This window comes from Scardinius erythrophthalmus, assembly GCF_964197995.2.
Source record: "Scardinius erythrophthalmus genome assembly, chromosome: 14".
In the NCBI taxonomy this organism is placed as follows: domain Eukaryota; kingdom Metazoa; phylum Chordata; class Actinopteri; order Cypriniformes; family Leuciscidae; genus Scardinius; species Scardinius erythrophthalmus.
Window position 1 is genome coordinate 7,388,876 of NC_138234.1, and position 14,096 is coordinate 7,402,971.

Sequence of the window (14,096 nt, forward strand, 5' to 3'; positions counted from 1 at the left end):
ATTATAAGTATAAATTGATATTATTACTATAAAATTAATATTATAATTAGTATATTAATATCATATTTATTTTAGATATTTAATTAGTTATTTGTATAATAATTTAATACATTATATTATACTATATAATGTATATTATTTTATATTTATATCTATTTGTTTATATATATATATATATATATATATATATATATTTAATTTAAATTATTTTTTATTTAAATATAAATTATTTTTTATTATACATTAATATAAATTTTATATATTTTATATAAGTAATTTGTAATACATATTATACTTGCATGTATAGGATAAATAATTAATTCATATGTATTAAGTTATATAAAATTATTATATAATAATTATTTAATTATTTATTATATGTAAACAAACATAATTTGTGTATATATCCAATGTAAATAATAAACAAAAGTTATATTAATTATATATATATATTTATTATTTATTTTATTGTTATAAATATAAATGTTGTTCTTATTAAAAAATAATAATAATTATATTAATATAATATTTATATTTAAATATTTAATGACCCCCCCGTGCTCTATTTCCGGTTCTCAGAGCTCATGTATAGTAGCAGGTGAGGGAGTTTCACATACTGAAGCTGTTGTTGTTATTTCAGTGACGTTTTCGAGCCCTGCTTCTGCTCTAATCTTAGTCAAGCTAAATGGTATTTATTGTTGTTGAAGTTGTAGTTTCTGTACGGAACGAGAGGCTGCTGACTCCCAAATAACAGCAGGAATAAGAACTAGTCCCGACAGGTCGGCAGGTTTCTGTCTTCTCCCCTACCCCTTTTTATTTCCTTTCCCATATCAGGCAGAAAAAAGGACTTGGCATGTTTGCTGTTGCGACACTCAGAGAAATGCTCTTCTTGGCGTGTTGAATTTCCTCATACCCTGGAGTCCCTCAGCCAATCACAGCGAGTGTGTGGAGACATGTTTCAATCTGAACTGCATGAGTGAAATGTGTTGCATTGTTTATCTAGCGACTGTCAAATCCACTGTCAACTGACTGTGGGAAATTCTTTCACTTCTGTGTTTCAATGAATCTTGTGATTTTTATTTTTTTTTCTTCTCATGAACTTACCTCATAAACATGTCCCAAAAATTTCATCATTTTGTTATCTTGAGAACCTTAAAGATATATAGATAATTGGATATAGATTAAAAAAAAAAAATTACTTAGAAAGTTTTTTTTTTATTTGCTTAGACTGATTCTTTATTGCTTTGTTTATTTGTTAACTGATTTATTTACTTTTTTATTTACATAGTTATTTTATATGGATTCTTTCTACATTTACTTAGTCATTGTTTGTTCATTTATTTTAATTTACTTGTTTATTTATTTATTTATTTGGTTATTTTATTCACATAGTTATTTATTTAGTTTTATTTGCTTGGTCTTTATATTTGTTTACTTGTGTATTTTTATTTAGTCTTTTTTTAACTTATTTATGCATTTATCATGTATTTAGTTGGTCATTTATTTGCTCATTTATTTTATTTATTTAGGTATTATTTATTCACTGATTTAAATTTAATTAATGATACTTATGTATTTATTTATTTTTATTTACTCTGTTATTTATTTACATGTTTATTTTAATTTGCTTAATCTTTATTTATATTTATTTACTTATGCATTTTTTTATACTCAGTCATTTTATTTATTTAGCTATTTATTCATTATTTATTTACTCTATTCAATGTTTTTATTTGTATTCATTTGAGAAATCTTCATGTTGTTATTTTCCATTTTTTTTTATTAACCACGTCTATCAAATCTCCAAAAAAAATGATAATAAAAAAAACCCACTGTTAAAGCATCATAAAACTAGTCCATGTGAGATGATGCACACTATATACTGTATGACTAGACATAAATTTAGGCGCCATCACAAATTTTACATCAGAGTGTATTCGCTGGAGGGAAAACCACTGGAAATGGCTTTATTGGAAAGCTACTGCTCAAATGAACAACTGTTGTGATGCTTTTATTGTGCTTTCTGGAGCTTGACTTGCTTTAAGCTGTTGTTAGGAAAGAGTTGCATGAAGTTTCTTGCTTTGTCTTCCACACGAGAGCAAGTAAACAGTGACAGAATGCAAATTTTTGGGCAGTTCAGCCGTCCTGATTGGCTACACTATACACTGAGCTTTCCCTATATGGAGTGGTGTGTTTGGTGAAAGGGGTCACAGGTCGACTGCAGGGAATCTTAATTAGGTTCGAGCCCTTCCCCTCCCCCGTGTGTTTTCCACTGGTGTCTGGCACAAAGCCTCTCTCTTTAACATGCACAGAGCCTCGCTCGCCCCGGGACAGGGCTTTTGTTGGGCGATGTGGGCGAACACTGTTCCTCGGGCAGGGGTTGGCATCGGCCCGCGGCTCTTCCTCGCCAGAGACACATTAATCACAGCGTTTCACACAGGCGAGGTGTGACTGTGACTGAGGTCATGTGACTTTACAGGCCATGATAACATCAGGAGTCGCAGCACATAATCAGCCGCTTCACGCAAATAAAGAATATTTGTTTGTTTTAGTCATTTGCATCTGAAACATGATTTAATCTTATTTATGATAAAACCATGTTCCTCTTGTCTTTATCGACTGCTTAAATGTATATTTTTACATGTGGTTTTGTATTTTGTTTAAAAAAATGTATACAATTTTGACATATTCAAATTTTATAATAATATTGTAATTTTAAGTCTTATTAATTTTAGACTATATATAGTATAGACAATAATATAGACAATATGATTAATAATTGGTAATTGCATTAAGAATTATTATTATTATTGTTATTATTCAAATAATGATAGTCATAATTCATTGTTTTTATTAATAATAAATGTGTATTGGTGTTGAAATAGTCTATTTCTCTTAATATTGATTTGTATTTTTATTCATAATAATTTGTTATAAGAATAATTATGATTATGTATAGAAATAATAATAACACTTTTTATTATTAAAAGTAAATTAATAATAATAATAAAAATAGTGGTAATGTTTTAACTAATAATATTTTCTCATAATGAAATAGTTTTTGTATCTATTGTTATAATTTCTATTTCTATTTTTTAATAGTAAAAATAAGTATTGTTAACAGAATAATAGTGATAATTATCATAATAAGTGTTTCAATAATATAAGTTTTAAAGAAAACAGTTTATTGTTGTTTAGCTATTTATTATTGTTAATGATCATCATCATAATAATAAATTATTTTATTATACAAAATTGTAATAATTATAATAATGTTTTTATAATTAATATAATTTTTAATGTTTTGAATTAAGAACACCAATTTTTATGATTTGTCTATAACAAAATGTTTGGTTTATTTAAAGATGATAAATTTAACTGCAAAATATAATTTTGTTTTCACATTTGAAAAATAATGCATATACAGTTGTGCTCAAAATTATTGGCACCCCTGGTAAATATGACTCATGATCATTTATTATGTGATTTTCCCCACACTTTCAGTTCTTTTACTTCAAAGGTTAGATTTTTGCAAATTTTCTTTGAATGAAAGATCAAAAGGATAAAAGATGCGGATGTATTTTTTTTACAGCCATTTCTGATCATATTTACCAGGGGTGCCATTCACGCATATCTTCCAGTAAAAATAAGCAAAACAAAAACGTATAATTTTACAAAATCACACATCCTGTTTTTTTTTGTTTTTTTTCTCTCAACAGGCATTTGGAAACGCAAAGACCGCCCACAACAACAACTCCAGCCGATTCGGAAAGTTCATCCAGGTCAATTACCTCGAGAGCGGAGTGGTGCGCGGGTGAGCAAGCCTTCATTTCGCTTTCATGTGATGTGTGTCGCTCCTGTGGCCTTCAGAGAGTGACCCTTGGCTTTGAAGCTCTTATCAGCTGCTGCTCGCTCTCACACACCCTGCCATCTGCCCCTGACGTCACACTCCGGTCAGACGCATCACTTCCTCCTTCACTGTGGCAGACGCTGTATAAACACAATTAAGGAACCAGTGGAACTGACATGGTTCCTCCTCGGCCGAGACGTTGAGCTCATTCTGGGCAACTGACTCCCAATTCGAAGAACTAGTTTTCTTTTTATACGTTTAATGACGGGTTTTATATTGAACCGATTTGCAGACTAGTTCATGACATTAATAGTAAATACATTAATATGTTACATATAAATAATAAATAATCATAATATATAAAAATTAATAGTAAATGCAAGAAAAGCAACTAAATATAATAATAAATACAAACATTTAATTAAAAAAAAAAAAAAAAAAATATATATATATATATATATATATATATATATATATATATATATATATATATATATATATATATATATATATATATATATATATATATATATATGTGTGTGTATGTGTTTAAAATATAATTATATGCATTTCCATCCACATGACCAGTTTAATATTTACCTCCAGGTGAGTTTAGCCCTTATGCAGTGTAAATAAAATAAATAAAAATAGCACAATAAGTCTAGGTAATAAAGAAATAATTAAATGAATCAATTAATTAATATTAATAAAATATAATGTATAAATAAATTATTTTAATATAAATATATAAATTAAAGAATAAATGAATATAAATAAATACAAAATAATTGTAATAAAAACATAGGCAGCTGCAGGAATATTAGGCTGCTGTCACTTTAAGAGTGTATGCACGGATCCTATGTTGTTACACGTGTTTTATTTCTCAACTGTTTACATTTATATGTTAACAGAGATGTAAGTGTGTAAGTGATTGGCCTAAAGTATGCGAGACTCCGGCAGACGGCATTTTTAAACAGGGGTGTGTTTCCTGAAAGCATCATTGGTCAACTATGGTCGCAAGTTCTGTCGTTATCAGCAGTTCAACGAGTCGGTGTTTCCCGAAACCATCGTTTGGAACGACTAATCTCGACCTGTGGTTAGAAGCAGAGTTTCTTGTTTTTTATAACATGTGGACTTAATAAATCCTTATCTTGAGCAAAATAAGCAAGCTGACATTCAGTGCAATCTATATGTTTTATTCATAACGCATACAAATGTCATTTATGTCTTTTAGAGATAGATTTAAGAGATTTACAGCTCTGTTTTTGAAGAGTGCGCGTGTGTGAACGAGCTCTACTATGTAAGAACGAGTCTATGATTGAATCTGGAAATAGACCAAAATAACTGAAAAAAATGAGAAATAGTCATCAGATGTCATGTGTGTAATTTATAGCAACAGATCTAGCGTTAATTCGATCTCAAACGGGCTCATACATCATGACATCATTAAACAACGTGGTTGAACGACCAATTTACGACAGTATGTGAGCCTGGATCACGTCACCAGTCACGAGTCGCACGGGTATATCTGTGGCAATAGCCAACAATACATTGTATGGGTCAAAATCATAGATTTTAATTTTATGCCAAAAATCATTAGGATATTAAGTAAAGATCATGTTCCATGAAGATATTTAGTAAATTTCCCACCTTATATATAAAAAATGTATTTTTGTGAGTGAATGCAGCATAATCACGAACATAAATGAACAACTTTAAAGGAGATTTTCTCAATGTTTTGATTTTTTTTGCACCCTCAGATTCCAGATTTTCAATAGTTGTATATCGGCCAAATATTGTCCTATCATAACAAACCACACATCAATGGAAAGCTTATTTATTCAGCTTTCAGATTATGTATAAATCTCAATTTCAGAAAATTGACCCTTGTGACTGATTTTGTGGTCCAGGGTCACGTATGGTTTCTGGAAACAGTCGTGACTAGCTAGCTGATTTCTGCAATGAATGATGCATCGTTCTATGGTGGTAAAGCAGCGAGTGGCGCACCCCTGCCGACTAGTTCCTATAACTATCCAGTGTGAAAGCCCCTAATGGTGGTACTTTACTTGTGCTCCTCTAAAGAAAGGCTGAGAGACGTCAATAAAGCCATACGGATGCTTTCACTGGCCCTATTGTTCTCTGGCCCAGTGTACTGTGGACTACTTCATCGGATGACGGTCATTAAGTGGACACTACACACTAGTACACAGGCTTTTGTTTTCAAATCAAAGTTTGTAGTATTGGGATTCATCCCAGATCTGGTTGGTTTGGTTCAAGTCTTTGAGCATTTTATCGAATATCTTTTTGAGGGAAATGAATGGGATAAAGTGGGTGTTCACTGTTGCACTCCATTGAGAGTTTTCTTTAGGCCATCTGCTGCTTTGATTGACATCTGTGCGCTTTTGAAGCCCAGATTTATGACAAAGAGCCGCTGGCATCTGACGTTTGTAATGTTTCTCGTTGTCTTTCAGGGCTGTGGTTGAAAAATATCTGCTGGAGAAATCCCGCTTGGTCTCCAGAGAGAAGAACGAGAGGTAAAAGCTTTCAGGACGTTTCGAGTTAACGACATAAAACCAGGCTTGGTTCGAGACAGATGGTTCCCACAGATGAGTCTGTGTATCTGTCGATCCATCGCTCACACACTCATTTCTGCAGCGCTAACCGCATTATTATCAGATCGCTGTGGATGTTGTGAAAGATAATCAGGTTGCAGAACTTGAAAAACAGACCCTGCGCTGTCAGGGCTAAAAATAGTGACGCTACAAACGTAGCAACATTTTTCAAGCTCCGATGTTTCCAAAATATTGTAAAATATCTTTCTGAGTAACAAGTTAACTGAGTAACTTGCTTGTGGCATTTGGGATTTCCCCTAGTGAACTGATTCACTCGAATGGTTTAGGTGAAACAATTGGTCCAAAAACAAGATGTCACCTTCAAATTGTTAAATGTATAAATACATTTAATATATCAATTCAATTACATAAATATTTTATATTTTGGGGTACAAACTGTATTATGAGAAATATTTTATTTTAAATGGTTGATGTAAATGAGTTTGATCCAAAAACAAGATGTCACCTCCTTCAATGTCAATACATTTAATATATCAATTAAATTACATAAATATTTTATATTTTGGGGTACAAACTGTATTTTAATAAATATTTTAATTTAAATGGTTCAGGTAAATGAGTTTGATCCAAAAACAAGATATTACCTCTTTCAAATGTAATAAATAAATAAATTAAATATATGTAATAAAAAAATACAGGTTTTGAATAAAAATCTGTGTAATTAAATATGACTGTCGTTTATGAAATAATTGTTTCATTTGATTTTATAATGTAAATGAATTGGTCCAAAAACAAGATATCACCTCCTTCAAATTTAATGTATATGAATAAATATATTCATGATAATTTAATATTACCATGTTATAATAATTAATTCTGTCCAAAAAACAAGATGTCAACTTCTTCAAATTTTATATATATAAATACATTATTTATTTATTTATAAATAAATTGAGGTAATAAAAAAAAAACCTCAATGAGTATTTTTATTTAAATCAACATAAATACTACTATAGTTTATGAATGAATTGATTGATTATTCAAATGGTTAAGGTAAATTAGTGAAAACATCACATCCTTCAAATTTAAAATATAAATAATATTTTTTGGGGGGGATGGGGATTTATTATTTGTCCAATCAATTAATCGCATCTAACATAAAAGTTTGTAAATATATAATCTGTGTGTATATATGTATACACACACAATACACACACTTTTTTCTTTTATGTTAGATGCTATGTAATCAGTTTGACAGCACTAATTTAAATTAAATAGTAGCATTATTTATTAATTGATTCATCCAAATTGTTCCGTATAAATGGTATTGGTCCAAAAACCAGATATCACCTTCTTCAAATTTAATATAGGGCAGCTGTTTCCAAAATATTGTACAGTAAAGCAGCTTTTTGAGTAACAGGCTAAGATTAGCACGTAGCATTGTGATTTGCTACAGATTCATTAGAACGGTTCATGAATAAGTTCTCAGCTTCTTCAGTAGCTTCAGTCTCGTTAGCAGTTTGTGGCTAACTAGCTTCTCAAAGTGCCGGTGTCACGACAAATCAGATCCTCCCTCGAAATCACGTCTCCCCAAACTGTCAGTTAATGATTATCCTAAATATATACGAATTATATTAATTTACAATACGCTTAGCTTACTATATAATGCATACGAAAACACACTAGTGCATAATAAAACCAATTGAACAATTTCTTAACTGTTAATTAATAAATATTAATAATAATAATAGCCTATTAAGTGAATAATTAAACATCATTAATTTGTTTTATTTATAATTGAAATATTTGGACATTTAACTCTGAAATTAACACATTACTACATTAAAGATAATTGAGAATATATGTAAGGTAAGTGTGTGTATAAACTAAGCTATCAGGATATTCGCTTATATGCTATGCTAGTATATAAGCGAACTAATACGGACCCAATTTGTCACTACACCGGATTGGGGCCGATACCATGAAGCCGGTTTAGGTGGCTAGCCCGATATGTTTCAGTTTAGTTTGCGCCAACCCTGGGTTTTAGGCACCATGAAAGTGGTTTGGCTTTTAGCAGTGTTCATCGCCATAGTAACTTACGCTCCGCGGCTAACCTGGTCCGGGTCAGGTGATGTTCCAGGTGAGAGGTTGCAAACCGAACTTGGACCAATCAGCTGTGAGCAAAGTGTCACATGTCTGATGCGATAAAGTCACTCCAACTGTTTCCACTCCAATTTAAAGATCACTACATAGCAAATGATTTTCAAAGTTTTTTAAAATTTGTAAAGACTTTTAGTAATGCTTTAATAATTTTGTATGATTTAGATATTATTTATGTAATAATTGTACCCTTAATCGATCACACATGTACAATTTTAGTTCAATTATTATTACGCACAGTTTAAATGAATAAATATATAAAGGTAATATAAATATGCTTTAGAATCAATAGATAAAGCTATAAAATGACTACATGTGAGCTTAAACGTTCAATTCTCTCAATATCGTTATCAACTGTATAAACTAACTTCACTTGCACTGACATACAGTAGCGAGACCATTTCTTTTAGTTGTCCTCTTTCATAGACAGCTGTTTTCTTCTTGCTGTGTAAATTTGTTTAAATTCTTTATATTTTTCAATCTCGTAATATTCTGTAGTGAATCTCACGAGAAATGAATCGCAGTTTCACTCTTTCTCAGCCTGTGATTGGCTGGATCAAAGCCTGAGTTGACAGAGAAAGTTGATGATCAGCATCATGGTACCAAGAAAGCCTGGTTGGATTGGTTTGGTTTTGTTTTGTCAACTCAAAGCTAATCCTGTAACCCTGAGTTTGTTCAGCTACCATCATGATACAGGGCCCCGGATTGACACTTGTTTATCGGCGTTTCCTCTTGGCGCAGGAACTACCACGTGTTTTACTATCTGCTGGTGGGCGCGTCGGAGGACGAGCGGCGAGAGTTCAGACTCCTGCAGCCTGAAGAATACTTCTACCTCAAACAGGTGAAGCTCATTTACAGTCCTTCAGGACCGCAACATCCACTTAGCCTAGAACTGCAACGCTCTTTTCTCTTCGCCTGCAGCAAAACTTCGCGATAGAAGATGCGGATGACCTCCGGCACGACTTCGAGCGACTGCAGCAGGCCATGGAGATGGTGGGATTCTTGCCCGCCACCAAAAGACAGTGAGTCTCCTGTCAAAACTTACAAGTTCAAGTTTAAGTTGGTTTATTTCTTGAGCACATTTAAAAAGACCAAAGTGCTGTTCAACAATCGTAATAAAAATACACAGAAATTAAGCAAAAAACAGTAGTAAAACAGAGCAACCAGAATGTCTTTGTAGACTCGTATCTGAGATCTGTTTGGTTGTTGTGTTCCTTGTAGGATATTCTCGGTGCTGTCGGCCATCTTGTACCTGGGTAACGTGACGTACAGTCAGAAGTCGTCGGGCAGAGAGGAAGGGCTCGACGTCGGGCCTCCGGAGGTGCTCTCCACGCTCTCAGACCTGCTCAAGGCGAGTGTGCTTTACATCAGGGATGCAATCTTTCTTTCTTTCTTTCTTTCTTTCTTTCTTTCTTTCTTTCTTTCTTTCTTTCTTTCTTTCTTTATTTCTTTCTTTTTCTTTTTTCTTTACAAGAAAACTTTTTTTTCTTTTTTTCTCCTTTTTTATGCAGATTTTTTTTTTGACCGCAAGTATGACCAAAGTGAATTGCTTAAATCCAGGGACACTTTTTTTTTTTTTGCTGTGTTTTCAAATGCATTTAATATACATGTATTTAATGCTTGGATTCCTTCCCAAATTTGTCATGAGAATTGTTTAGGAATTTGTTGTCAACAAATCCTTATTGCAATAGTAATATATACTTACACATTCCTTTATTTATTTTTTGTAATGTAAACAATAAAATTTTAAATTATATTATTATTGTAAATATTTTATAAATATTTTCTATTTTTATTAAAATATTTATTTTATACATAATTTTATAAATAATGTTTTCTATTATTATACAGTACAATAGTATCATTACAGTATTCATATATTTCTTAATTTATTTAAATTTGTATATTTCAAATAATAAAATAAAATCTTAAAAACAGTTTGAATAAGAATAATTATTATTATTTTATATTATTATTGGAATAATAATAATTATTATTATTATTTTTTTACATTACAATATCATTATTGCTATAGTAATATATACTAATATATTCCTTTTTTTGTTTATTTTTTATTTAAATAAAATTTAAAAAATAATATTTGTTTGTATTATTTTATAATATTTTCTATTATTATTATTTTATACATAATGTCATAAATATTTTCTTTCTATTACAATTATTATTATGAAATATTTTTTCCTTAATTCCTGTGGTTAGCTGGTCACACGTGTGTTTCATGCTCTCTGAAGTGTGTTGCTCCTCAAGCGTTCTCTGAAGTGTGTCGTTCCTCAAGCGTTCTCGTGTGTTTCGCTGCAGGTGAAGGAGGAGCTGTTGGTGGAGGCTCTTACCAAGAGGAAAACGGTGACTGTAAACGACAAGCTGATTCTGCCCTACAGCCACAGCGAGGTACGCCAGAAACAAACGCCCTCATACATCTACCAGATGTTCACTAGCTAAACGAGTGTCGTCCCCTCAGGCGATCACGGCGCGGGACTCCATGGCCAAGTCCCTGTACAGCGCCCTGTTCGACTGGATCGTCCTGCGGATCAATCACGCGCTGCTCAATAAGAAAGACATGGAGGAGTCTGTTTCGGTGAGATGGGACCCGCCGCAGTCAGTGGCTACGTTTACATGCACACCTTCTGTTTCAGTCGGACTGAATTGATTATCGTCATTGCACGTGCGCAATCCTTTCGGTTTTGGTTTTCAATCTGATCAAGTGTTTACATGTTCTCTGGATCGGATTAGAAAAGGAATAAACCGCCCCTTTCAATCAGATCGAAATGTCATTCGGATCGAGCTCAATCTGATCGATTAAGGCGTTTACATGAAGGCTTTTCAGTGCGATTGAGCCGCCAGTCCCATTACTAACGGATTATGTGGTTGCATGTAAACGTAGCCAGTGTTGAATTCAAGGATGCTCAAGGTCTCATGTTGTTTCTGCGTTATATTTCAGTGTTTGTCTATCGGTGTGCTTGATATCTTCGGCTTCGAAGACTTCGAGACCAATAGCTTTGAACAATTCTGCATCAACTACGCCAACGAGCAGCTTCAGTATTACTTCAACCAGCACATCTTTAAACTTGAACAGGTTAGTGCGGGTTTCGCAACCTCTTTTTCCAATGGTGAACTGAGTGTGAAGTGCGTTTGCTCCCCCGGCAGGAGGAGTATCAGTCCGAGGGCATCACCTGGCACAACATCGACTACACCGATAATGTGGGATGTATTCACCTCATCAGCAAGAAGCCCACTGGACTCCTCTATTTACTGGATGAGGAGAGCAAGTAAGAGCATTCATCTCTCTCTGGTTCATTGCTCAGCATTGCCAAAAGTGTATTTATAACACAGTTTCTTTGTAGCTTTCCTCACGCCACTGATAAAACCTTGCTGGCCAAGTTCAAACAGCAGCACCAACAGAATCAGTACTTTGTGGCGACTCCAGTGATGGAGCCTGCTTTCGTCATCCTCCATTTTGCTGGGAAGGTCAAATACCAGATTAAGGTAACGGCAACTGAGTATAAGACGTGCATGAAATGAATTTAAAATGAAAATCAAATGTACAAAATGCCTTTAATAATTAATCATTTTACTGTGTCTCATTAAAGGCATTTTGTAAACATAAAAAAATATATATTTTCATTATTTTGGTAAATTAATATACTAAATATTAACATACACAATAAAAATTGTTTACAGGTTTAACAAGTTATGATTTTACTATATTTAAATATAGTAAAATATAGTAATTTAATTGTACTATATAATAATAAATATTAATATACTAAGTATTAACATAAACAATATTTTTTCATTATTTAAAAAATAATAAATATATTAAATATAAATTATTCTACCTGTATAAAAAGATCATTAATATGTTAAATATTAATATGATTAAATACAATAAAATACTTATCAATTATTATTATTATTATTATTATTATTTTTTAATTTTGTTGATGTTTATTTTTTAAATGTTTTTTTTAAACAAAGTAAAATTATTATTTTTTTAAAGCTGTTTTTTGTGTATGTATGTTATATATTATATTATTTTTTGGTCAGGCCAAATAATAAAAATATTTTTTATGTTTACAAAATGCCTTTAATGACACACAGTACAATTATTAACTGTTAAAGTTATAATACAAAAAAAGTATTGTATTTATTCATATTAATATTTATTCATATTAATATTTAATAGTTTAATCGATATTTAATTTTTCTGGCACCAAAATAAAATTGTTGATGTTTATAAAATGTGTAATCAAAATGACACCTAGTAAAATGATTCATTAAAAAATGTATAAATGCTAATAAAAATTAAATAGTTTTTTATTATCTTTTAATCTATTCATATTTTAACCAATTAATATTAATGCATTGCAAAAGACACCTGTTTCGTTGAATGACTCTGCTAACGTTCATCATGTACATTGGATGCGACAGGATTTCCGTGAGAAGAACACGGATCACATGCGTCCGGATATCGTGGCTCTCTTGCGGAGCAGTGACCGAGCTTATGTCCGGCAGCTGATCGGGATGGATCCGGTGGCCATGTTCCGATGGGGGATCCTCCGTGCCAGCGTCCGCGCATTAGCCGCCTTCAACGAGGCCGGTCGCCGCTGGGCAGCCAAAACTGCGGGTAACTCACAAAGCATTATGGATTAGTTTCAGATTAGCCCAAAACTTTGGATTCTCAGGGTCTAAGAAGGTTATTTAAAACCTGCACGTGAGAAAGCTGCCTGGTGACGCAAACAGTCATATTTAGAAGGATTTCGGAAAGATTAAACTAGGAAGGGATAATAAAAATAAGTGAGTAAGTTGTTTGCAAGACATTTTGGGTGGGGTGTCTCGTTGCATGTTGAAATAACGCCGTCAACTCTGTTTGTGTCTGTGTGTGTGTGTGTGTGTGTGTGTGTGTGAATGTGTACAGGTGTGGTCAGACCAAACTCCAGAGTTCCGCTAGGAGAGCTGCAGAGATCCAACGTGCCCATTGAGAGGATGTATCGGTAAGCTTTGGACTCAGGCTGGTGTGACTAAAAGAGTGAGAGAGAGAAAGAGAGAGAGAAAGAGAGGGGAAGTATTGTGAGGAACTTGATCTCATCCTGTCCTTTCGTAGCCTTTGTGTGGCAGGTGATCATGTGACCACGGTCTCTCCACAAAGGCACATTGCAGGCCGATTCTCACAGTAATCTCATACACTTCGTCCTATTTTTCGGTCTTGAGTGTTAATGCAACTGCACAATATAACACTGTATATATTGCGTGAATGTCACAAAAACACGTCCAGGTCATATTTCATCTCAAAATCAGAAGAACAAAAATAGGAAATTATATTTTGCATGAAGAAATAATATTAAAGAACACAATCAACACTATTTTAAGTAGATTAAATGAACATTTTATATATTTAAATACCACTATCAATTATTTCATGCTAATCACCATAAATTACAGACAATTTAACATTATTTTACCCACTTTACACCAATGAAAGTTGGGTGGGATGT

General features: G+C 32.4%; 1 protein-coding gene across 1 annotated transcript in view; it reads left to right on the top strand.

Annotated features, from left to right (window-relative positions):
- The window catches only part of LOC308702297 (myosin IXB), a 48,208-nt gene that overhangs the window by 19,403 nt on the left and 14,709 nt on the right, over positions 1-14,096 (top strand). The window contains exons 3-14 of the mRNA XM_081385007.1: positions 3,720-3,814; positions 6,322-6,384; positions 9,325-9,424; positions 9,505-9,605; positions 9,805-9,934; positions 10,903-10,992; positions 11,063-11,179; positions 11,543-11,677; positions 11,749-11,870; positions 11,946-12,087; positions 13,033-13,228; positions 13,520-13,595. Coding sequence (XP_081241133.1) covers positions 3,720-3,814; positions 6,322-6,384; positions 9,325-9,424; positions 9,505-9,605; positions 9,805-9,934; positions 10,903-10,992; positions 11,063-11,179; positions 11,543-11,677; positions 11,749-11,870; positions 11,946-12,087; positions 13,033-13,228; positions 13,520-13,595 — 1,367 coding nt within the window. The remainder of the gene's footprint in view (positions 1-3,719; positions 3,815-6,321; positions 6,385-9,324; positions 9,425-9,504; positions 9,606-9,804; positions 9,935-10,902; positions 10,993-11,062; positions 11,180-11,542; positions 11,678-11,748; positions 11,871-11,945; positions 12,088-13,032; positions 13,229-13,519; positions 13,596-14,096) is intronic.